The sequence below is a fragment of the Dermacentor variabilis genome, chromosome 4 (assembly GCF_050947875.1).
Source record: "Dermacentor variabilis isolate Ectoservices chromosome 4, ASM5094787v1, whole genome shotgun sequence".
Taxonomy (NCBI): Eukaryota; Metazoa; Arthropoda; class Arachnida; order Ixodida; family Ixodidae; genus Dermacentor; species Dermacentor variabilis.
The window spans coordinates 35457617-35482014 of NC_134571.1; the positions used below are offsets into that span (position 1 = coordinate 35457617).

Sequence of the window (24398 nt, forward strand, 5' to 3'; positions counted from 1 at the left end):
TAGCGCGTTCCGAAATTTCTATCGGGCGTATGCTATGTAGTTGAAGCATGTGCAAGTGTTCTCATTGACGAAAATACACCACACAAGACTCTGGGAACATTATTATTTGGTGCCTCATGCGGTTAGATTTCCTGATACAGCATATGTGATGGCTTCAGGTTAATTTTGCGCCAACCTGCGATATCTTAAAGTGTGCCTCATTCCGACCACGCGAGCCTTTCCGCATTTAACCTTCAGCGACGCAGCGACGACTGTTGGCGCATCGTTCGGCGGCGTGCCTCGGCCACGTCGCCCACTCCAACGTTGTTACTCATCCCACTGAAAGCATTGCAGCACCGGACGCCCTGCAGGTGCCCTATGGCACTGCTGGGTGTCAATGCTGGGCTTCCACAGTGCGGCGCGTGTACCTTCACGAATACATTTAGCACTATATTTGGGACACAGTAGTTACTGACATTATGTCCTGGCATGTGATGTCTCTTTCTGCTGGGGTTGAGAGCTGTTTCACAAATCCCTAGAAAATATGACTCCCGCACACTGTTACCTGATCCGCACCCCTTGTCGACTTACCGATTGGGGTCGTTTTTCTTTCTTTCTTTCTTTTTTGTTATGTATGTCGCTACGGCCGTTGGGGAGGGGGCGTAACACTAGCCCTGGGGCTGACGAACTAACGTACGAGGGGACATGGCAACGCAATTTTTATCGCTGTGCGATTTTTATCTTGTCTCTTATGGCCAGTCATTAAAGTCACGTTCTAATCGTGACGAGGAGTTTCATCAGGCACTGTGGTGAAGCTTGTATCTCACGACATTGTTCTACTTGCTTCTTCTTCTTTATCTTTAGAGGAGATATATGTGCGTAGGGGAAGATGGACAACGGGGGACACGTGTCAGACTTCTTCTAACTTGTCATCTCCACATAATAGCAGCTTCATTAGCACATAGAGTCACAGGGACATTTCATTTTCATAATAATTTTTATGTCTTCGTATGTGTGACTTTATGTGTCCTCGTGACATTTTGTGGCTGTCACGAGGACTGGTGACAAAAAGAGACAAAAAAGCAACAGCTCGAAGAATTTTCCGATGTTTCTGAACGCTGAAGCTCATAGGTATTTGCACCACACGCCGTCACCTATAACTATAGTTTGTAAGAAGCAGCAATAAAGTGTTGTTGTTGTTGTTGTTTCAAGCTTAGCCACAGACACCCATCCCATAGCCGTTCAGCCAGCTTCACTGACAAAGTAGCTATAGATTTCAATGAACTCAGCTGTCATTGGTCATTTCCGCCAAAATTTGTAATTTGTCTGATTTTCTTTCTTTCTTTGTTTCCTTCTTTCTTTCTTTCTTTCTTTCTTTCTTTCTTTCTTTCTTTCTTTCTAATTTTTCCTGTGTGGAGGGAGTGATCCCACCAAGTGTGTAATATTGGCTTAGTCGCTACGTATCTAGTAAGTATCTAAGTAAACGTATCTAACTAAACAATGCAGATGATTCCTCATGGCAATATAATAAGTATTACCCGCGTGGTCATCATGACTCATAAGAACCCGACGTTGCAGTTATTTCGTCTTTTTCTTCTCTCTTTTGTGCGAGTTCCGCATGTGTCTGAGATGCGTGATGCTCATGACACAGGCAGAACGTAGTGCACACGTTTTGTGGACGCCATTCAGCGATTTCATCCAAAACAAATCTGTATTCGCCGCTCCTGATTGCGACCTTGATAGCGTCGCAGGCACAAAAAAAAAGAAGTCTCTTTATGTCTTGAAACAAACTGTTTTAGAGCGCAGCTCTTAGGCGCCCGTTCCTGCGGCGAGCGTCGGCGTCGGTGTAACCGAGCCAACGAGCACAGCGAATGATGAAAGAGTGAACGCGGAGCGCAACGGGGGATGAAAGACGCGGGGAACAAAGCAGACGAGGACCATGCAGCGGAACCGTGAGGCGGAAAGCGGAGGAGGAGAGTATGGCGAAAGCGTGAGAAGAAAAGCGTAGTGTGTCGACAATGGCTACGAGATGGCGCCAGAGTAGTGCGCGTCGTCTGGGATGTCTGCGGCGGCTGCTGTGAATCAATCGCGCCCACGCTTCACCCACGCGCTGCCCCTCGCGATCACCAGTTTAGCGAGGTAGTCGCGCCACGCTTCGCTGTGTTTGCTACGTGCCGCACGAGTCAGGTTGTCCGCGCTGCAGCCAATATATCGCGGAATGAAAACACGCATAGAGCTGCACTCAAATTTCGCATTAGGTAGTATCGTAATCGTCGGTGATTTTTTTCATTAGCACCTTCGCCTTCTTCCATGGCGAAACTAAAGAGAGAAACAAAGTAAAATGTTCTACTTAGGTGTGTCATTGCGGCATAATTTCAGCCTTCCGATGTTTCTCGTATTATATTTGTTTATGTCGACAGCTGTCATGGAGCCCGTACTGCCCGTGCCGTAGCCGAGCTTGAAGCTTTACTCCATGAATGTTACATAAATGATGGCGACATCTGTGAGTCCTTCACACTTCACATGCAAGCTCCATCGCCACATCTAACGCTGTCTACAAGAAAGATAGTCCGGTGAAAGCGCTCGCTTAAAAAAAAATTTTGCGTAGGAATTCTCGATTCTTCATCTAAAATAAAAGCCATAACAAGAATCTGCAACAGCTTGTATTAGTCCGCATGTAAGTACATCACCGTATCCATATATCAAACCGATCGTCATATTTCATAGGCCGAGCCACTGAAACCAGTGTTTCACATCAATGTCGCTTTCTCGGTTAAGTTTTCCGCGCATATTTTCTTGTGCCTGCCACTGCTGCCAGACGCCAAAGTTCCGTTTCACATTTTAAGCCTCCAAAAACGACATGTGCTCGCAATGCCCCGACTGACGTCAATTTGCGCCAGACGATGGCAGCCCAGCATTTTGGTCCGACATGTGACGTGTCTTGTCGTTTCATTTCACGGAGCTCAGGCACCAATTAAGTGCTCGTGCGCAAGCATTGAAGTTGGTGTCAACCATATAAAAGATACGTGTTCTTTATATGACGCTTGGAATTCACTACGCGTGTAATTAAAGAATAATAATTCTGTAGATCGTATTGCTGAAGCCTTCTTTACATTTCTTGTGCTCGCGAAAGGGAGGTTATTTGTTCCCAATGTGAAAAACGGCGAAAAAGCACCAACAAAAGCCATATAACACAAACAGGTGACAGCTTCGTCGATCATCGCAATGGCTTCATAATGTACATTGTTATGGTTTATTTTATTTTTATTTATTTATTGTATTTGAGAAAATACTGCCAGTCTGAATGTCAGGCTTTAGGCAGGGGTGAATGTTACATTGGTATTAACACAGAAAAAGTATAGAAACAGAATGAAATGTAGAGCTGATCTTACTGCAGTAAAAAAAGTGTGGTGAAGACGAAGACGAAGAAGGCGCTCTTGTGTCGGCTGTGCGCGTGATCAGCTTTCGTCTACTGCCAGCGCTACTAGACTGGGCCTAGTGCCTCATAATAAATCATCTTATTACATTTGGTGGAAGGTGCTGCACTCCCCGACCTCACCCTGGAACTTCGCAGCCGAACTTTAACATCTGCTCCAGCCGCTACTATGAACGACGCTCCCAACAATCCGCTTGGCGCATCTGCCGTTCCTGTCATGTGCGGCGCCGTGCAACGGCAGCGGGACCCTCCTGTTTATAGCGGATCAGGTGAGACTGACGTAGAAGATTGGCTCTCTACCTACGAGCGCGTCAGTGAACACAACAAGTGGGATGACCCGACGAAGCTCCGTAGCGTCATCTTCTATCTTGCTGACGTTGCGAACCTCTGGTTCCACAATCACGAACGGGAACTCCAAACTTGGTCCGCTTTCAAAACTGCATTCGCGGAAGTCTTCGGTCGCCCAGCCTTGCGAAAACTCCGTGCTGAACAACGCCTCCGCCAGCGCGCTCAACAGCCCGGCGAGACTTATACTAGTTACATAGAGGATGTCGTTGATATTTGCGCCCGCGTCGATTCCACCATGCCTGAAGAGGACAAGGTGAAGCACATCCTCAAGGGCATCGAGGACGACGCATTTCAAATGCTCCTGGCGCGGAACCCTACTTCTGTCGCAGCTGTCGTCACTCTTTGCCAGAGCTTCGATGAGCTGCGTCGACAGAGGGTCCTTGCGCGCAGCGCTCTCGCACCTGGCGACTCTCTCTCGGGCCTCACGCTTCGCTCACACACCACGCCAGCAGCATCGCTCTCTGTTGAGATTAAGGATTTCATTCGTGAGGAGGTGGCGCGCCAATTGTCTATGCTGCCTCTCAACGATGGACCTCCCCAGCCTGACACATCTTTGGCTGCTCCCATTAGGCGGGCCATTCGCGCGGAACTTGCTGGGTCTTTACCTTTCGCCCAACCCTGCCCTCCCGTGGCTGCACCTCTGACCTATGCCGAAGTCGCCGCGCGACCTGCGCCGCCGACGTTCTCGTTTCCGGCGCCAATGCGACTTCGAGCTGCACCTCCTCCCGCGTCGCCTGCCGTTCCATCTCGACGCCCAGTTCCGACCCCTTGGCGCACACGCGACAACCGACCCATATGCTTCGCTTGCGGTGTCGCCGGCCACGTTGCGCGCTTCTGCCATCGTCGTATGCCAGCTGCTAACGCTACTGTCGCCCCACCTGGATATGCCTATTCCCACGATACCACCGGGCATGCGATGCTTCCCGACCACGAGTTTTCGCCGCCTCCTCGACGCCCTGTCGGCACCCATCGTTCGCCATCACCACGTCGTCGCTCACTTTCCCCCTTACGTCGCCGCCAGTCACCTAGCGAGGGAAACTAGTTGCTGCAGTTCCGCAGGCACGAACTGCAAGCTTCGCGACTTCTACAAGGCCTGCACAGTCGCCACGCAATTTATTGGACGTTTTGGTCGAAGGAACCGCCGCAATTGCGCTTATTGATACTGGGGCTGCAGTTTCTGTTATCGACGAAAAGCTTTGTCGCAGCCTCCATAAGGTCACAATGCCGTTGTCTGGTATGCTTCTAAGCACCGCGACTGCGCAGCATATAGCCCCGCTCGCTCAATGTACTGCAAGGGTGGTCATCGACGGCATTGTCTATGTTGTTGAATTTCTCGTGTTGTCATCATGTTCGCATGACATTATTCTCGGCTGGGACTTCTTGTCTCACCATCGTGCCATCATCGACTGTGCCCGGGCCGAAGTAGCGCTTTTCCCGCTTGCCGATGCCCCGCTGCCTGACCCCTCTGAACAAACAGCCTCCAAGCTCACTATTGTGTCCGATACGGACATACCACCCGACATGTGTGTGCTTGTGCCCGTCTCTTGCTCTACCGCGCCAGACGCTACAGTACTTTTTACACCATCGCCGATTTTTCTACGTCGCAAGGCCCTACCTCTCCCATTTGCCGTACTCACCACTGAGTCTGGATTATCCTCAATGCTTGTGTGTAACCCGTCTCACTACCATGTGACGTTACTGCGCGGCGAATCACTCGGTCGTGTTCAGCCCCTTGACCCGCTTCACATTCTCGATGTTTCCGACGACACGGCCTGTTATGAACTCGACGCCCTCACTTCTCCCGTGCCGTGCACATCATCATCATCATTGTCGTCGTCAGACGTTCTTGAATCTGTCGTAGACGCCGATCTGCCGCCTCCATATCGCCAACAAGTCTTCGCGCTTCTTCAGAATTTTCGCTCGTCGTTTGACTGTGACCAACTATCTCTGGGGCGTACGGCAACCGTCACTCACAGCGTCCACACTGGTTCCCATCCTCCTTTACGCCAGCTACCATACCGCGTGTCGGCAGCCGAGCGACAGATCATCAACGAGCAGGTCGACGACATGCTGCACCGTGGCGTCATTCGCCCTTCCCACAGTCCTTGGGCGTCTCCTGTAGTATTAGTCCGCAAGAAGGACGGGTCAATACGCTTCTGTGTGGATTACCGTCGACTCAATAAGATCACCCGTAAAGATGTCTATCCGCTGCCTCGGATAGATGACGCCCTCGACTCCTTGCAAGGCGCGGAGTACTTCTCATCTTTGGATCTTCGCTCCGGCTATTGGCAAGTGCCGATGGCAGATGATGACTGTGAGAAGACAGCTTTCATCACGCCCGATGGCTTGTACGAATTTACCGTAATGCCATTCGGGCTCTGCAACGCGCCCGCTACTTTCGAGCGTATGATGGACACCATCCTTCGCAACTACAAGTGGAAAACATGTCTGTGCTACCTTGATGATATCGTGGTGTTTTCGCCAGATTTCCCGACGCACCTCGTTCGCTTGCATGAGATACTGACCTGCCTCACCTCTGCTGGCCTCCAACTTAACATCAAAAAGTGCCGTTTTGCTGCTCGCAAGTTAACAATATTGGGTCACGTTGTATCGAAGGACGGCGTGCTTCCTGACCCAGCCAAGCTTCGCGCGGTCGCAGAGTTTCCGACGCCCACTACTCTTAAGGCGCTCCGCAGCTTTATAGGGCTCTGCTCTTACTTTCGGCGTTTTGTGCGCAATTTCGCGACTATCATCGCACCACTGACCAATTTGCTTACCGCTACCGACGGCATCTCCGCGTGGTCATCTTCCTGTGACGAAGCCTTCCAGCAACTACGTCGCCTACTTACTTCGCCACCGATTCTTCGACACTACGATCCCACAGCGCCTACAGAGGTACATACGGACGCCAGCGGTATCGGACTTGGTGCAGTCCTCGCACAACGGAAAGACGGCTATGACGAGTACGTCGTCGCGTATGCGAGCCGCACTTTAAAGAAGGCAGAAGCCAACTACTCAGTAACAGAAAAGGAGTGCTTGGCCATTATTTGGGCGCTCGTCAAATTTCGTCCATACCTATATGGTCGCCCTTTTGACATTGTCACCGACCACCATTCACTTTGCTGGCTGTCCTCGTTGAAGGATCCGTCAGGTCGCCTAGGGCGATGGGCACTCCGCTTACAAGAATATGATATCCGCGTTGTCTACCGATCGGGCAGAAAGCACTCTGACGCCGATGCGCTTTCCCGATCGCCGCTACCTTGTGATGTGGCTTCAGTGTCTCCGCTCTTCGCATCCATGTCAGCCTTCAACGTCGCTGATATGCCGGACGAGCAGCGTAAGGATCCCCTGCTTTCAACTATGCTGAATTTCCTCCACGACCCATCCGCCACACCCTCTTCTCGAACACTTCGTCGCCAAGCCGCTCACTTTACTGTCCGCGACAACGTTCTTTACCGCAGAAATTATTTGCCTGATGGTCACAAATGGCTCCTGGTGATACCACGACACATGCGTTCTGACATATGCGCTTATTTTCATGCTGCTCCTCATAATGGTCACGCCGGTGTTCTGAAAACGTATACTCGGCTACGGCAGCGTTTCTACTGGCACGGCATGTATCACTTCGTGCGCCAGTACGTACGCGCTTGCACGGCGTGCCAACGGCGTAAAATTCCACAGCGCCCTTCTGGTGAGCTACAGCCGCTGCCCTGCCCGGCTCGGCCCTTCGATCGCGTCGGCATAGACCTATACGGGCCACTTCCCTGCAGTTCCTCGGGTAACCGATGGATAATTGTAGGTGTCGACCACCTGACAGGCTACGCCGAGACTGCCGCACTCCCGGCAGCCTCTGCGCGCGAAGTTGTGTTCTTCATCTTGCGGAACTTCGTTCTTCGACATGGCGCACCACGCGAACTGCTCAGCGACAGGGGACGTGTCTTCTTGTCCGAAGTCGTCCAAGCCATTCTCGCTGCATGCAGCATCGTTCACCGCAAGTCTACAGCCTACCACCCGCAAACGAACGGCTTGACAGAGAGGTTCAACCGCACACTCGGTGACATGTTGACTATGTACGTCGCCTCGGATCACAGTAACTGGGACACTGTTTTGCCTTTCGTCACGTATGCCTATAATACGGCCACACAAGCTACCACTGGCTTTTCGCCCTTTTTTTTCTGCTGTATGGACGAGAGCCCTCGTGTACTATGGACACAATGCTCCCATACCGACCCGACGCTTCCGAATGCGCGACTGTGTCTGAAGCCGCCAAATACGCCGAGGACTGTAGGCAGCTCGCGCGAACCCTTACGACCGCTGCTCAAGGTCGTCAAAAGCTGCGGTGTGACAGTGACGCGCTTACACCAGTTTTCCCGACTGGTTCCCTTGTTTGGTTGTGGGTCCCGCCTCACAGCCCTGGCCTTTCGACCAAACTCCTTGCACGCTATGATGGCCCCTACCGCGTCATAGACCGTACCTCCGCTGTCACCTATGTTGTGGAACCTGTGACACCTTCACCCGACCATAGGCATCGCGGGCGTGACACGGTTCATGTCAACCGACTTAAGCCGTACTATGACCCCCTCATCCTACCTACGCCGTAAGTCGCCAGGATGGCTCCTCTTCTCTCCCTGGGGCCATTGTGGTGAAGACGAAGACGAAGAAGGCGCTCTTGTGTCGGCTGTGCGCGTGATCAGCTTTCGTCTACTGCCAGCGCTACTAGACTGGGCCTAGTGCCTCATAATAAATCATCTTATTACAAAAGTATTAATCGTATAGAATGAAAGCCCGAATGACACACAAATCAAAAGAAACATAAGCACCACAGGAGTAGCAACTACCACTTGTGTAGCGTAATAAGAATGGCCCAACAGATACGCATACCGTACAAAAACATAATGTCTAACAAAGAGCAAAACAACGCCAGTTAACCTCGCAGTCAAAAGCGACGCCAGATGCCACCCACAATGCGAATAATATGAAGAGCAGTAACCTAAGTACACGCTAGCATATTTAATCACAAAAGCGGCAACAAGTCAGATAGGAATTAACGCAGTGACTCTTGGTGCATGGCCGTCAGAACAAAGTACACTCTTAAATTAAATCAAAATAGAATTGTCAGTAAGCCAATACAGGCGATTCGCGAACGAACGATTTCAGACTTGTGCTTTCGAGAACCTCGGGTGGCAAATTATTCCAGTCGTTAATCGTGCGAGGAAAGAAGGAATATACCTGTATATGTTGGTATGGCAGAGGTGTTCAGTAACTTTTTTAGTGTGAGATGAATGCATATCGTGGCGCAAGATTGGTTTGGTGTAGTTACATTTCTCTGTTGCTAACTTGTCATTACATATAAGGTAGAATGGCTTCAATCTTTCAGGATACCGGCTCAATTCTAACGATTCCAGTTTTACGTTTTCCAAAAGAGCTGTTGGAGACGTGTCACGGTACTATGCCTTAAATATAAATCTTACAGCTTCCTCGTGTGCAGATTCATGTTTAGCTATGTTAACTTCTGTGTCTGGGCCCCAGACAGCCGACGCACACGCTAAGGCTGGCATTAGGTACGTTTTATAGGCAAGTGGTTTAATTTCGTGGGTTGCCTCAGCTAGTGCCCGTCTTAAGTATCCTAGTTTTCCCAAAGCCTTTTTTTTTTTTTCAACGTATGATACACGTTCATTCTATCTTAAATCTGTTGCGATGACAATGCCAAGGAACGTATATGCTGAAACAAAAGAAAAGCGATGATTCCCCATGCTGCATTCGAATTTTAGAGGGTCTTTATTGGTCTATTAAAGGGTCACCTTAGCCTTCACCTCAACCCTCTATCGGCCGCGGGAAAAATATTGGGTAAATTTTAAGATATCTCTTTATTTTTATAAGGGAAGAAAACTACAAAAGAAGCGTAATAAATAAAGGATGCAAGAGCAGTAACCACAGAATGAGCACGAAGGCACAGTCACTTATACTAGCGCAAATTTCAAATCGTACACGCAGCGATAACTCTCCACAGTCAGATCAGCGCTTAATGAAGACGAAACGAACAATGACATAAGGGCCATAGCAAATACAAATAGAGTTAAGTCAAAGGACAGTACAACACGTCACAGCAGAGACGGAACACGAAATGAAATCGGAAGCTATGGAGCGCAAGCTTGCCACGTCAAGCGAGAGGATATCTCCAATCTGAAATGCTTCCAGAAAAAACCGAGTATCGTCAGATGTTGGTCTCCGTCTGTCGTTCTATCTTCGGGCCCGAATCGATTCTTTCCTATATATAGCAGATTTTTTTTTTGATATTGCTGCTTTGTCTGCGAAGTTACTTAATGCAGGCGAAATCTCCGACAAGCTTCCAACGTCAGTAACCCTGAACGACGGGAAAGTTCACTTGATGAAACACAACTTGCACACGCGTGATAATAAGGCTGTGTGTATGAAAGAAAATATTTTGGGTACGGCTAGTATTAGCTTTCAGGCCTTCACCTTTCAAGTTCCCTCCTGCGAAACCGCAAGAAATTTCCCCTTTTTTCTTTACTTCGTCGATGTTTCACATGTAGGTTCTATGTTGAATAAAATAATAAATGTATTTATTGTGTCTTCTACATGAAGAAAACGTGGGATGAGAAAACATGTTCTTGCGAAAATGAGTTTTCCTCGCAACTCTAACTTCAAGTAAACCTTCAATTAAACCTGGACAAACACCACCTAACCCTTATCTTTCGCTAGCTGACTCTAACTTGCGCCTCTAAATTTCTTAATTTTACTCCCCCCCCCCCCCCCCGCCGCCATAATTTTCGGCCATCCTCGACTGCGCTTCCCTCCCTTTGACAACCATTTTGTAACTTCTATGGTCCACTGCTTATCTGTCCCATGCATTACATGGCCTGCCGAACTCCATTTTTTCTCTTGATGTAAACATATAATCTGTCAGTATATAAACGACAAAATAATACACATCAATAAGCAAAATCACCAGTAGGTGGCGGGATGAAAAAGTGAGCGGGACTCGTTCACGGTGAACAAAGCAAAACACACTGCTGCCTGGACGATTAATTAAGTTTCACCCTTGACCATATTGCTCCAAGTTTATCGAACTCGTACAGATGCGGATTGGGAATTAAGGTTAGAGTTTCAAGTCAACTGTCAGTGCCTTCAGCAAGTTTGAGAACAAACAACATCGTCACTCATGGTCGCTGGCGTAGCCAGGAAGTGGCATGCCAAGCACGTGATGCTCCCCGAAATTTTTGTTTTAGCGCGCGACCTTACCAGCCACCTTCCCCCTTTCTCTCCATTTGTCGGCGAACGCCAATTGTTAATGCCCGTTGATACGAGTGTCCTGTCACGCCAGCGCTTTGCGGCGTTTGAAGGTTTTGTATAGATGCTGCGGTAGAGCCATAGGAAAGGACAGCCTTCCTTCTCTCCCGGGGCCGCCCTCTCCTCATGAGGCGACTGTGGGAGAGGGCTCCCGAGTGAGGAGAGGAGGATGGCAGTCACCTTCCACACCCGTGCTTGCGCTGCGGAAGACCACACAAATGTGACGAATCAGCTTACATTTATGGCCACCTACACTAACCGCAGTAGATGTGCCGGCTGAAGGCTCTGTTCTCTATGGAATTACACAGTGGAACAACAAAAGCTACTTAAATATTCTTGCTACGACAAATTATACCCCTTCGAGCGCATCATTCTTTTTAATAAATGTGCATAGCTTTCTAGAAGTGTTCGGCCATTCGACTACATTGACAGTCATCGTCGATGGTTTCTGCATATTTTTTTTTCTTTTTTTCCCTTTCTCGTATTGCTTCAGCCAATTACTAACTTGTCTATGTGCTCTGAGCTGGTCGTTCAATTTACCTTATGAGAAAAGGTGACATAAATGACATCACTAAATCAATTATTTGAATGTCTGAAATTCGAAGGACTCAAGGGAAAATGCTCAAAGCATCATCCTATCATCTTCTTCTTTCAATGGAGGCTGAGGCGCCTTGTAATAAAATTATGCTAATTTGACACTCTTATTGAGAGTCCATTTTAATTGGTGTCTCTAGGCAATAAACTCACCTTGCATTTCGCTTTTGTTTCTCATACGCCTCAGTACATGTAACCGTATGAAACCAACGTACAATCAAGCCAATGAAAGCTCGTTGGCTCCGTAATGCTTTTACTGAAACATGTATTCTCGATTTTCCCAATTCTTCTCATTCAGCAAACACAATACATTTTAACAACCTATAAGATAGCTGCTCTAATCGTTGCTCTAAGTACACGCGTTGCTCTAAGTAAAATCGCTGCTCTAAGTACACAGCCAGCGTGTTTTGTTGCTCAACGTATGGACAAAATTTCGTGTTAATCGCAGTTGGTACAGAGAGCTCGGTGGTCGGCTGCTGGACTTGACTCGCGACCTGCGCACGACTCAGGCGGAAGGGTCTCTCCTGCTGTCAGCGCCGCTCGTCAGGGACAGTGGCAAATATTTCTGCGTCGTCAATAACAGCGTCGGCGAGGAACAAGTCCGTACTACTCTTTCCATTACAGGTTAGTTCTTTCTTTTTTTTTGAATTCATGGACTTGCTGCCGAATATCCACTTTGGAATACCTTGTCAAACTTAATTTTTTTCCCTTCCCCCAGCGCAAGGTGATCAACCGAGCTCAGTCTTGGCTAACCTCTCTGTCTTTCATTTATCCTTCTCTCTGTTTCATGCGAGTTTATGTAGACCGTCTATGTTCTCCTTCCGTGTATTCTTGTGGTGGTTACACGTCGCAGGTGAACCAAATCACAAACTAGTTAAAGGCAAATGGCGTGATCAAAGTATGCTGTTCTGTAGTTTTCTTGCTTGAGTTACTGTTGCCACATTGTCCTTGCTCGAGCCATCCACATCAATCTTATATACTAACTTTGCTGAAGGAAGCGAAATCAGCAATGAAAACATGACATCTCAAAACACATACTTAGTCCGAGCTTTGATATTAGGTACTTGCTATCATATTAAACGTTATCCACGTTTTCCACCTTCTAATTCTAGCACCCGCGGCGGTGGCTTAACGGCGATGGTGTTGTGCTGCTAAGCATGAGGTCGCGGGATGAAATCCCGGCCGTGGTGGGCCGCATTTCGATGGGGACGAAACGCAACAACGCCTCTGTTCCGTGCATTGAGAACACTTTAAAGATCCCCTGGTGGTCAAAATTCATCCGTAGTCCCCTACTACAGCGTGCCTCGTAATAAAATCATGGTTTTTGCACGTAAAACCCCAGAATCTATTCATTGCGAGTTCTAGCATTTTGGGCAAGTTACCTCTGCCAGAGTAGTGCGGCACTTATTTTAGCGGCAACAAACTAGGGAAAACAAATATTTACGAGGTCTGATAGAAGAGTATCCGACCTTTTTTTTTTCTTTTGCGAACATCGGATGGATATGAAACAAGCACGCTTGTATCAGCCGACCTTGAGCCTTCGTGCGCATGCGCGAATTTTTTCCCGCCTGCCGATAGCGTCAGTTGCTGGGACGGTTTGAGTGAGGTAGTGCGCAGTGCTCTCGTCGGTTTTGTATTGCAAGGAAAATGGCGGAGCGACTGGAGCAGCGCTACTGCATGAAATTTAGCCAGAAACTGGGCGATAGCCAAGTGGAAACTATTCGGAAGATTCAGACCGCTTTTGGTGACGATGCTATGAGCAGCACATAGATTAAGGAGTGGTACAACTGGTTTAAAGACGGCCGCACATCGGTGGAGAGCGAGCCACGCTCCGGTCGGCCATCAACATGCCAAAATTACCAGGTCATCGCGGAAGTACACGCTGCGGTGATGCGGGAGCATCGTGTGACTATCCGAGAAATTGCGGAAGAGGTGGGCATCAGCACTTTTCCTGCACATTCCATTATGACCGAAGATTTCGCCACGAAGAGAGTTGCGGCGGAATTCGTGCAGAAGCTGCTCACGGTGGAGCAAAAGCAACTTCGTGTTGAAGTCTCACAGGACATGCTGGATTCCACAAACAGAGACCCCGACTTCATGAACACCATAATCACTGGTGACGAGTCTTGGGTGCACTCGTACGACCCGGAAACCAAATCCCAGTCATCATAGTGGAAGCATTCCACGTCACCAAGACCAAAGAAGGTCCGCCAAGTGCGCAGCAACGTATGACTGCTTTCTTTGACTCCCGCGGTGTGGTGCACCACAAATAACCGCAGGGTCAAACAATCACCAAAGAGTACTACAGGAATGTCCTCCGTCGCCTACGTTATGCTGTGCGTCGCAAGAGACCGAAGTTGTGATCAACTGGAAATTGGCGCATCCATCACGACAATGCTCCTCTGCATTCCTCGCACTAGATTAAGCCTTTTTTGGCAAAAAACTGTAGTTCAACAGGCTCCTTACTCTCCTGATATGGCCCCCTGCGACTCCTGGCTGTTTCCCAAAATCAAGAGGCCATTGAAAGGAGCAGGATTTCAGACAAGAGAGGACATTATGGCTGCAGCGACAGCTGAGGTAAACTCCATTCTAAAAGAGGCATTCTCGGAATGCTTCCAACAACGGCAGCACCGCTGGGAGAAGTGTGTGGAGTCCCAAGGAGTCTAATTTGAGGGTGATTATGTTTCCAACGCTCCAGTTATGCCATTTTTTTTTCATACAAAGGTCGGATACTTTCCTAACAGACCTCGTATGCAGCAAGCTTAGGCTGCTAGGAAAAATTGAAAGCCCGACATGGATTTTCTCCTGTCAACCAAAAATAAGCTTAAAAGAAGTTTAAAAAGTAAGTCTCAAGCCCTAAAAGTAAGTTTTACGCAGCTATGTGCACCACTTGTAAATTAAATCGAGGAACTGCAAAGGAAGATTGTATTAGAAAAAGCTTCCTGAATTTATAGGTCGAGAGAGAGAGAGAGAGAGTAATATAGGAAGGCAGGGATGTTAAGCAGTCAATAGACTGGTGATTTACAAAGTAAGGAATAGAGATGCATTTTTTTTCTTATTGTTGGCTCGCCTTATTGCCTGCGGAATCACAGAAGCACATCTAAAGATATAACTTGCTTCCCATTGGTCGATCCAGTGATAAGTAAGATGTCAGCCGACGCATGTATCTAGCAATGAGCGTGTTCAATCAGCCCGGGCGAGGACAAGCATGTGCAGTGAATCGCCAGCGCCTCAGCAGTGTTAAACCCAGGACGAACGAGTCGGTGTGCAAGAGGAACGCATGTTTAAAATTTTGCTAGAGTGCGCAGGGGAGCCGCGCTGAAGCTGTGTTCGAGAGTACTACGTGTTCGTACTACGTGTAATTCGTGTTCGAGAGTACTACGTGCCTCTACTCATCAGCCCATTCACCGTCCGACTATCGAGCCGACAAGGATGCACAGTTCACTTCTTTTTTATGTGGTTGCCTAACCATCAAGCATCCCTTTCGTACATATGAGGACTAGGTTAACGTCCATTTCTAAATAAGAAAAGGAAAATAATTATTTCTACATGCTATTCGAAGAAGCTGATGTGGACACTTGGACTTATTGGGAAGTACGCATCATAGTACTTAGAAAGAAAACTGGCCTGATTCTCAAATAAAACTAAATTACTCTCCATTTGCCCCTGAATGCATATTGCTATAAGAACATATGGACCATCATAATCACCACCAGCCTGTTTTATGTCCACTGCAGGACGAAGGCCTCTCCCTACGATCTCCAATTACCTCTGTCCTGCGGCAAGCGATTCCAACTAGCGCCCGCGAATTTCCTTTGTGATACTTTGTGAAAATCTGTATGTTCTAATATAAACCCATATGGCCGTTTAGAATTATAGTACGGAGAGCACGAATCATGTTAATAAGGAAAAAAGAGACATAACGTAGTGCGCGTTTATACATCATTCTGCCTATATTGAATTCGTCAAAAATCTTGCCTCTCATGAAGAAGTGATAACCTCAGCTGTGGCGAATCATATCGCTACCCGGTCGCTGCGCAGTGCCATTTAAATATACTTGTTCTATCACACTCGCGAACAGCACCGCTCAAGGCCGAGCTGTTCCCGGCGGTGCAGACGGCCGACGTTGGCCAGCCGGCAGTGTTTAACTGCACGGTGACCGGGCACCCCGTGCGGTCGTTGTCCTGGTACAAGGACCAGCGGCCTCTGGAGGCCAATGCCCGGGTCTCATTCCTCGCCACGGGCATGATGCGCATAAGCTCTGTGCTCAGAGAAGACGCAGGCATGTACCAGTGCTACGCGCACAATGAGGCCGACTCAGCGCAGGGATCTGCGGAGCTGCGGCTTGGTGGTAAGGACTCGAATCGGGCAAAAGGGACTCGATCGTCCTTCTTTTTTCTTTCTTTTCTTTTGTTATCAAGGAATATTGTACCAGGTACCTACAAAAAGTGAGAAATGTGTTGCTGGCCACATATCTTCTCCTATTTATTTTCTTAACAAGCCATAAGGACACTAAATGTTCTACTTTTGTTTCTACCTGCTCCGGCTGAATGTCTACGCCGTTCTACTGCTCAGCAGGTGGTCACTGGTCTTTATTTGCGGCCACATTCCAACTGGAGAAGAATGCAAAAGCGATCGTGTATGGGTTCAGCTTAAACGACCCCAAGTGACGAAAAAGGACAAGAATCCTCCACTGCGGCGCCTTGCGTAGCCCCTGACTTGCATTAGGAAGTCAAGATCAATCAATCAATCGATCAATCAATCAATCAACTTACCCATGTTTATTCGAGTAACTAATAACCGTATGCAAATCTGTGAGTACGTACCCTAATCTGGTTTTACATTTGCAAGCTTCAAAAAACGTTTAGTGCTCTTCTGCTTCGTTGCCACTGAATACTTTGTTCACGCTCTCACTTTGTCCTCATTAAAAGAAAAAGCGAAAATTCGCCGCGGTAGCTTAGTGGCCATGGCGTTGTGCTGCTAAGGTCGAGATCGCTAATGGGACCACAATCCATTGCTCGAGGAATTGCGGGCTCGTCGTCCGCATACCTTAACTAGACTGGTATAAGTGTAACTGAATCGGCCAATCGCGAAATCCTCAAAACGCGCATATTTAGATACGTTCAGCCTTTTTTCTTACAGTGCTTCTAATCATAGTAGAGTGCATAAATAATTGGACGAGACGCATTCATATAAGCAATGGCTGGCACAGCTACAAACTTAGTAGATTCTATGTGCAGTCTCACAATTCTATTTTTGCTTGTATCCCCTCTTCATATTGTGTATCAAACAAACAAGGTTCACGCCAAAAATTTCAAGAAATCATTAAGTGACTCCGCTCGTGTGATTTATTCACACAATTTGCTACAGCCTGATTGCGGCGACACGATAAGTGTTAGGTTCAATTTCAATTGCGTTATTTTAGTTCATTCGGCAATAATTTTACGTTTAGGATAACTTAGAATGCGCCAACATGCATTTCACATTTAAAAGAAAGCTCGTGAACCTGCGCTTGCAAAGCGTGCTTTCCCTCATACAAACGCTTTGTGTGGCGAAGGGACAGCAGCGTATATTTGACGGCTACACATGAGAGGCCTGATCGCTTCACTCCGTACTGCAGTACCTCCTACCATCTGTTAAATCAAGAGGCCAAAAAGTGCACACACTTCACAGAAGTGCATGTCGTATATATTGCACTACGAGCTAAAAAAACAAGCCCGACTGTTTCTTCTTTTCCTTTCTTTGTTTCTCTTTCTCTGTTTCTTCAAAGGTTATCCTACAGTGATGAAGGGTATTAATGCAGGGTATTATCGTAACTAATTGAGCGCTTATTTATTTGCACAGTGTACGTGTTCTTTAGTCACCCTGTTTCATTGGTTTACTTTATTAAATATATTTTGCACATAAAAAAAACTACTCGTGAAATTATAATGACTTGCACATACGTTACAGGGTTATGTTAGAACAGCGCAGTTGTTTTTAGTGCTCTAAAATGTCCATCTCAAATAATGGTGCTTGTAGCAATGTCGATATGTTATTTCGCAACACTGTCGATACTAGCGCGCAGAAAAGTTGCGCACGAATGTACATGTATAAGGAATTTCCTCTCGTTGACCAATTCAAACCGAGATTGCAAAGTTCTGCGTAGAATGGGGTATCTGTAACTTCGAACTATTCCAATCTGTTTTATTCAAATCGCCTGACGTCAAAATTTACGAAACCGCAAGTACAAGCATCGGGTAGTGACCCACGGGGTTGTTTGAATAGGCCTATGAAACGTTCTTCTCGTTTATAGGATGTCATTTTTGTTTGTTTTCAAAGCGAATATCATTGAGAGCCTTGACACGTTTTTCTGATCTAATTGACTGACCAGAGGCGAAGAGCGCGGAGAGGTGGAGGCGGTTTAGGCGGGACTGGGCTAGCGCAGTAAAAGTACGAGGGCGAATAAGACAGTCATTGTCCCTATTCTTTATTAGCCAAAATAAGATACATACAGGCAATTACAAATATACGTACTATTCTACGTACCTTACACTATCTTTTCGCGTAGACCCTCCCCCCCTCCCCCCCCCCCTCCGGACCAGTTCATACATTTTTCTCATCGCAGCACTAAACTTGAGATGCCTTTGTGGTACACGTAGAATTAGTCCGGCTTACTGCGGAACCACTGTCGGACTGCTGTCTTGGCTTCATCGTTGCACGTGAATTCCTATCCTTCCAGGAATTTCATCAGCGAGACCCCTTTACCCATACGTGAACTGCATTTCTCTGTGGATTTAGATGCGCGTTCGTCCCTTGCTCCGTAGAAAACGAATCCTCCGTTGCTCGTACGCCGTGGACGTGCGAAGCACAAGCGCCATCTTCAACAAGTGACAGCAACGCCGTACCGCGGAGTTACCGGCAGATAAGGCTGTGCCGGTCCGAGAAAGGTCCCCGCTGGGAATGGATATGTTGACTTCCCGTCTACAGGCGTAATTTGGTTTTAAAAAAATTGGGGCAAATAATTTTTGATTCGTCCTCGTAGATAACCGGATGAGGAGGGTGGTGCCGGCGTCTGGGAGGGGCCAGCCTCTGCGCGCTTAGCTGTCAAAGGGTGTATGGTAGAAAATCGCGATGACGTACAACGGAAGGGTAAAAATGGCGCTAAAACTGCCGCTCATTGAAGAAAAGTCGGGAGAACGATGTCGTGTACGTGCCGAAAAGCCTCGACAACGTTATCTGCCACGCGAAAATTTTTATTCTATTCAAGAAAATTCATTTTCCCCGGCCACGCCGAGCAGTTATTGCCAGAACGATCGGCGTGCAGCCATCTTCTATTCCTTTCGGAACGGCACAGTCTCTAGCTATTCAAAGAAAAAAAAAAGAAGTTAGTTTAGTTCGGCATATAAATGCATCTTTGATGCGTGCATGTCACTTTGACGTGGTGAACTTTCGCGGTTTTTAGACCTCGCGTTACAGACATGCGAAGTGCGTGCATCCCGAAAACGTGTGACCAATAGCGAAGGGTTGATGGTGGAAACGGGTAGGACGAAAATAGTTATTTTTCTTTTGTCGGGTCTAATCAAGCATAATCAGTGCGTATACGCCATGTCAGATTAAAAGTTTTCGCGGTTTCTCTGACTTTGCTTGAGAGACAACCGACGTGGGGATGGCCAGAAAACATTTTGACCACTCGTGGAGGGCTGATTGCACAAATGGAACAGAAAAGTTAAGCTTAGTTTTACGTTATAGCGCGCCAGTGGAACGAAACTTCCATAAGCCATGCTAACTAGGAGTTGTATATGTGGATCAAATCCAGGCTCTTGTCGCTCAAAGCGTAGAAAGCTTGTAGGTACTTTCGATGTGCTGATGCGTGTCAGACTGTAAAGAAAGGCGAGACGAGAAAGAGAGAGCGGAATGTGCGTACAGAAAGGCAGAGAGGCCGGCCTTAGCAAAAGGAAAGGAATACGAGCGGACGACGGCGGGCATCGACGTACATTCGCCTAACATTCAGTCGTAAGACCAATACTGAGGCCCGTGTTTCTTAATTTTGGCAGGAAAATGACATCACCCATAAGTTATGCCGCCTGTTTATCTTAATGCAGCCGTGTTGGTTACAGAAGCAGCCCCATTACTCAAACCTATCTTGCTCATGAAGAAATAAGACGAGCGGAAGACGGGACTTGTACAAGCAATATCGTTTGCCATGGGGAACCAGCGCTGGAGTTTTCACGGCGCCTGCAGCGCCGCCCTGGCGGTCAGAACGTGCACAATGCAGCCTCCCCCGCGGACGAAAATTGCGTTGCGTGCCCTTAAAGTCGAAGGAAAACAAAAGGGCGCCGACGATACTGTTGCGTATACAAGTGCCACAACTAAGTCGGGATGAGGGAGGATGTATTCTTCTGCGTCTTTCCATCTAAACCCTACGAACAAGAACGGAGGCGGCGTTGGATCCAAGCAGTCAGGCGAGCGGAGTAAGCTCCCGTCTTGTCGCCCTGTCAAGCGGTGTCGGGCTGGTTTCTAAATCAAATTTTGCGTGTATCCTTGGTTTATTCGTTAGTGAAGACGGTCAGCCATGGCAGACAGTACCAAACAGCAGAATCTGCTGTCGATATTTCGTCGGAAACAAAATGAGCAATAGCATGCACTATCCGGCATATGTACCATTTTTACTTCGCAATGCCAGCGCCAAGCCCCTTCCAACGCCACCGCACCAAGTGAACGATACGAAAGGTAAAAATTATCCATTCATTGCCAAGAATTATGTAGGAGGGAAGCTGCCTTGTAATACGAGTTGTATGCGCATAGTGCCGGCGCACGCGCGACTAAGCCACCTATGTGTTTATGCGGATGTTTATGCGCATGCGGATGAGGACTCGGCGCTGAGATGCATCCGGCAAATTAATGTAATTAGTGCTAAATGTAGCCAGAATTGTTACGGATCAAGCAGCCGAGCACTCAAACCTTTGCTTGCGCGAGTCAGCTGATGCCATAAAGCTTTCTTCTCCATTGACTGCTGTGGCGAAGTAACATCAGAATTTTTTATGTCTAGCCAGAGAAATATGAAATATCTTCAGGACAACTAATACTTCCGAAAGCATAGCGCAGCACGACCGGAGCCATAACTGCTAGATTTGCGAGGCAGGCAGCCACGCAAGCATGGCATCGATACACGACGCAACCGTTAAAGAAACACACGTGCTCGCCGCGACGCACTGTGAAAAATGTATAAAGCTTAAAAAGCTTCTTTCGTCATTTCTTCACTTGATGGCGCTAGCTTCTTTACAAAAACTCCACTTGAAGCGGCGCGAAAACGGAAACATACGAACTATAATACGGCTGCGTATGCGTGTGTCGTCTGGTTGTGTGGCTGGAATATGCCGCGTTTCGTCGCCAGGGCGGCGTGCAACGCACTCTTTTCGACGCGCCGCCTATCCAGCGCTGGTTCCCCATACTGGTACATATTTACTGCACTATATTTTCCATATACTGGTCATACATTGCAAAACTAAAGTCGTCATGTGCGCTAGCGTGATCGCTACATGTCAAACTAAATCTACCCGCCGTGGTTGCTCAGTGGCTATAGTGTTGGGCTGCTGAGCACAAGGTCGCGGGGTCGAATGCCGGCCAAGGCGGCCGCATTTCGATGGCGGCGAAATGCAAAAGCACCCGTGCATTTAGATTTAGGTGCACGTTAAAGAACCCCAGGTAGTCGAAATTTCCGGAGTCCTCCGCTACGGCGTGCCTCATAATCAAGGAGTGGTTTTGGCACGTAAAACCCCATAATTTCGTTAGTCAAACTAAAACTGCCGTTAATTCCATGTAACCTGCAAAACATTTTATAATCTCTTTGCATTTTCCGGCAACTCTACGTTCCTTTAGAGTGAAAATTATTGTGCCATAAAATGTTCCGCTCTTGTATTCCTATTTTATTGCCAAAATGCTTTCGCGGCGCAACGGTGTAATGCCTATAATGCGTGCCTATAATGCGGACACCGCGTTACAACCGTTCGCAGTGAGCCTTTAATCTCTTACGTAATATTCGCTTCCAGGTTAATTTCTCATTAGTCCTTGCTATCTCTTGGCTCACTTTACAATTTACGCAACATAATTAGGCTGCCGTCCACAGCCATCCGTCGACAGCACAGCTTTAGGCACCTAGCGCTGCTTAGCCAAGTCAGAAGAGGCATTCAAAGGCAGTGCATATAAAACCGAAAGCTAATTGAACTTGTTCATTTTTTATTTTTTATTTCAGAGTCCATTATTTTCTTATCTTACCAGTCGCCGCATTGACACCACATTTTTCTTCGAGCAACGGACGCTGGCAGACCTCGTGACCGTATTAAACATTAACGATGAACGTCCCCGAGCGTAATATAATTAGCTTTTTTATTATCGAAGAACAACCTGGTGAACCTGACGATGTGCGCTGCATTTAAGCTAGTGAGGCTTCCTTATTGAGCGTTTACGTAAGCACACGGATGAAAAAAAAAAAGACGGGTGTTCGCCATAGTTGCAACACAACCATGCAATGAACCTTGCACTCGTTTTGTATTTATCACTTTAAAGAGAGCGTTGCAAGATGTATTTTGCTTTTGGTAGACAACTTTAACACGATAGTTAGTGTAACTGGATGCATGAGTAAAATTTCAAGTCGTTTCCCTTGGGTGAATGCGCGTTAGCGAGTTGCCTGCCTCGTAAGAACTTGAGAACAGCTTCGTGCCACCGGTCGGCCCTTTGGATTAAACTGTCAAAGAAGTGACGCCTAATGAATTCCGGGCTTAGGCGACGCAAGTTCATTGCTTAAGGTTTACTTTTTTTGTAACATTGCTGCTGCACGATGGAAAAAAAAATAGCAATAATCCTCAAATTAAAATTACTCCGAGGCCGGCAAACGAAAACAAAACTAATGAGGCATAAAGAGGATAATAATGTTATTTGCATAAGGTTAGCTGGTGATCACTGTCCGCACAAAGTTTTTGCTGGTCTCAAGAAAGCCGCCCTTCAAAGTCGCGAGCAGAACAGCTTGTGTAAATTACGCTGAACGAGGAAACAAACGCCAGTTACAGCGGAGTTTCAGAGTATCAACGACGAGAACATTCTCAACACGTAGATGTCGTTGGCGCGACAATGGAACGCGGCAATGCTTTAGCAAAGGAAAGGAAGAAAACACAATGCCACCCAGATCACTGTAGTGTACGAGAACTAAAAAAAAAAAAATTTGCACCGAAGTGCATTGATATTAACAGTCTTCATATATTCAATACCTCGAGTCAGTGTTAATTAATTTACGTGCCTACGTATATGTCATACGACCAGCATTGATCGCAGTGTCATATTTGCGTTGCCTCTTCGGAACATACCGGTGGTAACATATTGGGCAGAAACTTGGGGATTAACACAGAAGCTCGAGAACAAGTTAAGGACTGCGCAAAGAGCGATGGATCGAAAAATGTTAGGCGTAGGAAGAGCGCGATGTGGATTAGAGAGCAAACGGGGATAGCCGACATTCCAGTTGACATTAAGGGAAACAAATGGATCTCGGCAAGCCATGTAAAGCGTAGGGCAGAAGATTGGTAGACTAGAGAATGGGATGCCAAGGGGAGTTAAGGGCAGTCGAAGATGGCGAAAAATAGCTGGATGATGAAAGGAAATTTGCAGGCGCAAGCTTATTTACGAGTATTGGTCAACTAGCCGAAGGCAGGGGTAATTGGAGATTGCTGGGAGCAGCCTTCGTACGGCAGTGGACATAAAAAATACGCCTTTAATGATTGTTTTACTCGTAATAATGATTATGATAATGATGATGATGTTGGTCATGACTTTTTAGGTATATTTCAAACAACTTTTGGAATACCGTCATGATTGCAATAACAAATGCTGCTGAGGACCACACAAAAGCACACAATACGTTAGAATGAAGCAGCGCGCTCTAGGATGGGAATGGCGAAAGGTTGATGCAGTATCTGTTGTGAACTTGCGAAGTCTCTCGGCATCGATCGTGCATTGTTTTACGAACTAAGCGGTAGCGGCGACTTAACTGTGCTATTATTTCGTGGACGTTCCAGGGCGAGAATATACATCTTACATTCGTCGGTGTTGCCTATTTCTATTAGTCAACACAGCGTAGAAGAGAACGTCAGGTACCTTTACCACGTTGAAGCAGAATGCTTGACATATGGTATCCACAAACAATATTGCGAAAATTCCTTATGCTGCCTCCTAAATTACCAATTCAAACAAGACTATCATGCCCAAAGCTCACTGATATTTGAGCATAAATGAATGTACCTTGTACTGAATGGCACAGCTTCCTGCACGCTTGTGCGGAACTTGGGCATTTAGGACAGCTCCGGATCCGTTTCTGGATTATCTCTACGTCAAGCTCTTATTATTAATTTCATTTTAAAAGTTGTCTTGGCGCATTGAGGTAGTGCTGGACACTAGATATCATGACGGTGGTTATGTAGACTTCCCAAAAACGCGAAATCGCACATACATGCACCGCGTCAGATATTCGTATCAGACTTAACAAGTTTAAATATTAATATGAACTGTGGGGTTTAACGTCCAAAGACTGCACAATGCACGTGTTATGAAGCAAGCCGCAGTGAAGGGGTTCCAGTATAATTTTGATTGCCTGAGGTTTCATGTGCACCTAAAGCTAAGAAACGCGAGTGTTAGTTTTCCCTTTTCTTCATTTCGTTCTTACCTATACGCGGACGCCGTGGCCGGGATCGTACCCGCGACC

General features: G+C 47.2%; 1 protein-coding gene and 1 pseudogene across 1 annotated transcript in view; both read left to right on the plus strand.

The window, feature by feature from the left end:
- The window catches only part of LOC142578930 (cell adhesion molecule Dscam1-like), a 348188-nt gene that overhangs the window by 245069 nt on the left and 78721 nt on the right, over window positions 1-24398 (plus strand). The window contains exons 7-8 of the mRNA XM_075688636.1: window positions 12117-12292; window positions 15750-16019. Of these exons, the coding sequence (XP_075544751.1) occupies window positions 12117-12292; window positions 15750-16019 (446 nt within the window). The remainder of the gene's footprint in view (window positions 1-12116; window positions 12293-15749; window positions 16020-24398) is intronic.
- Window positions 13316-13840, plus strand: LOC142577637 (protein GVQW3-like; annotated as a pseudogene).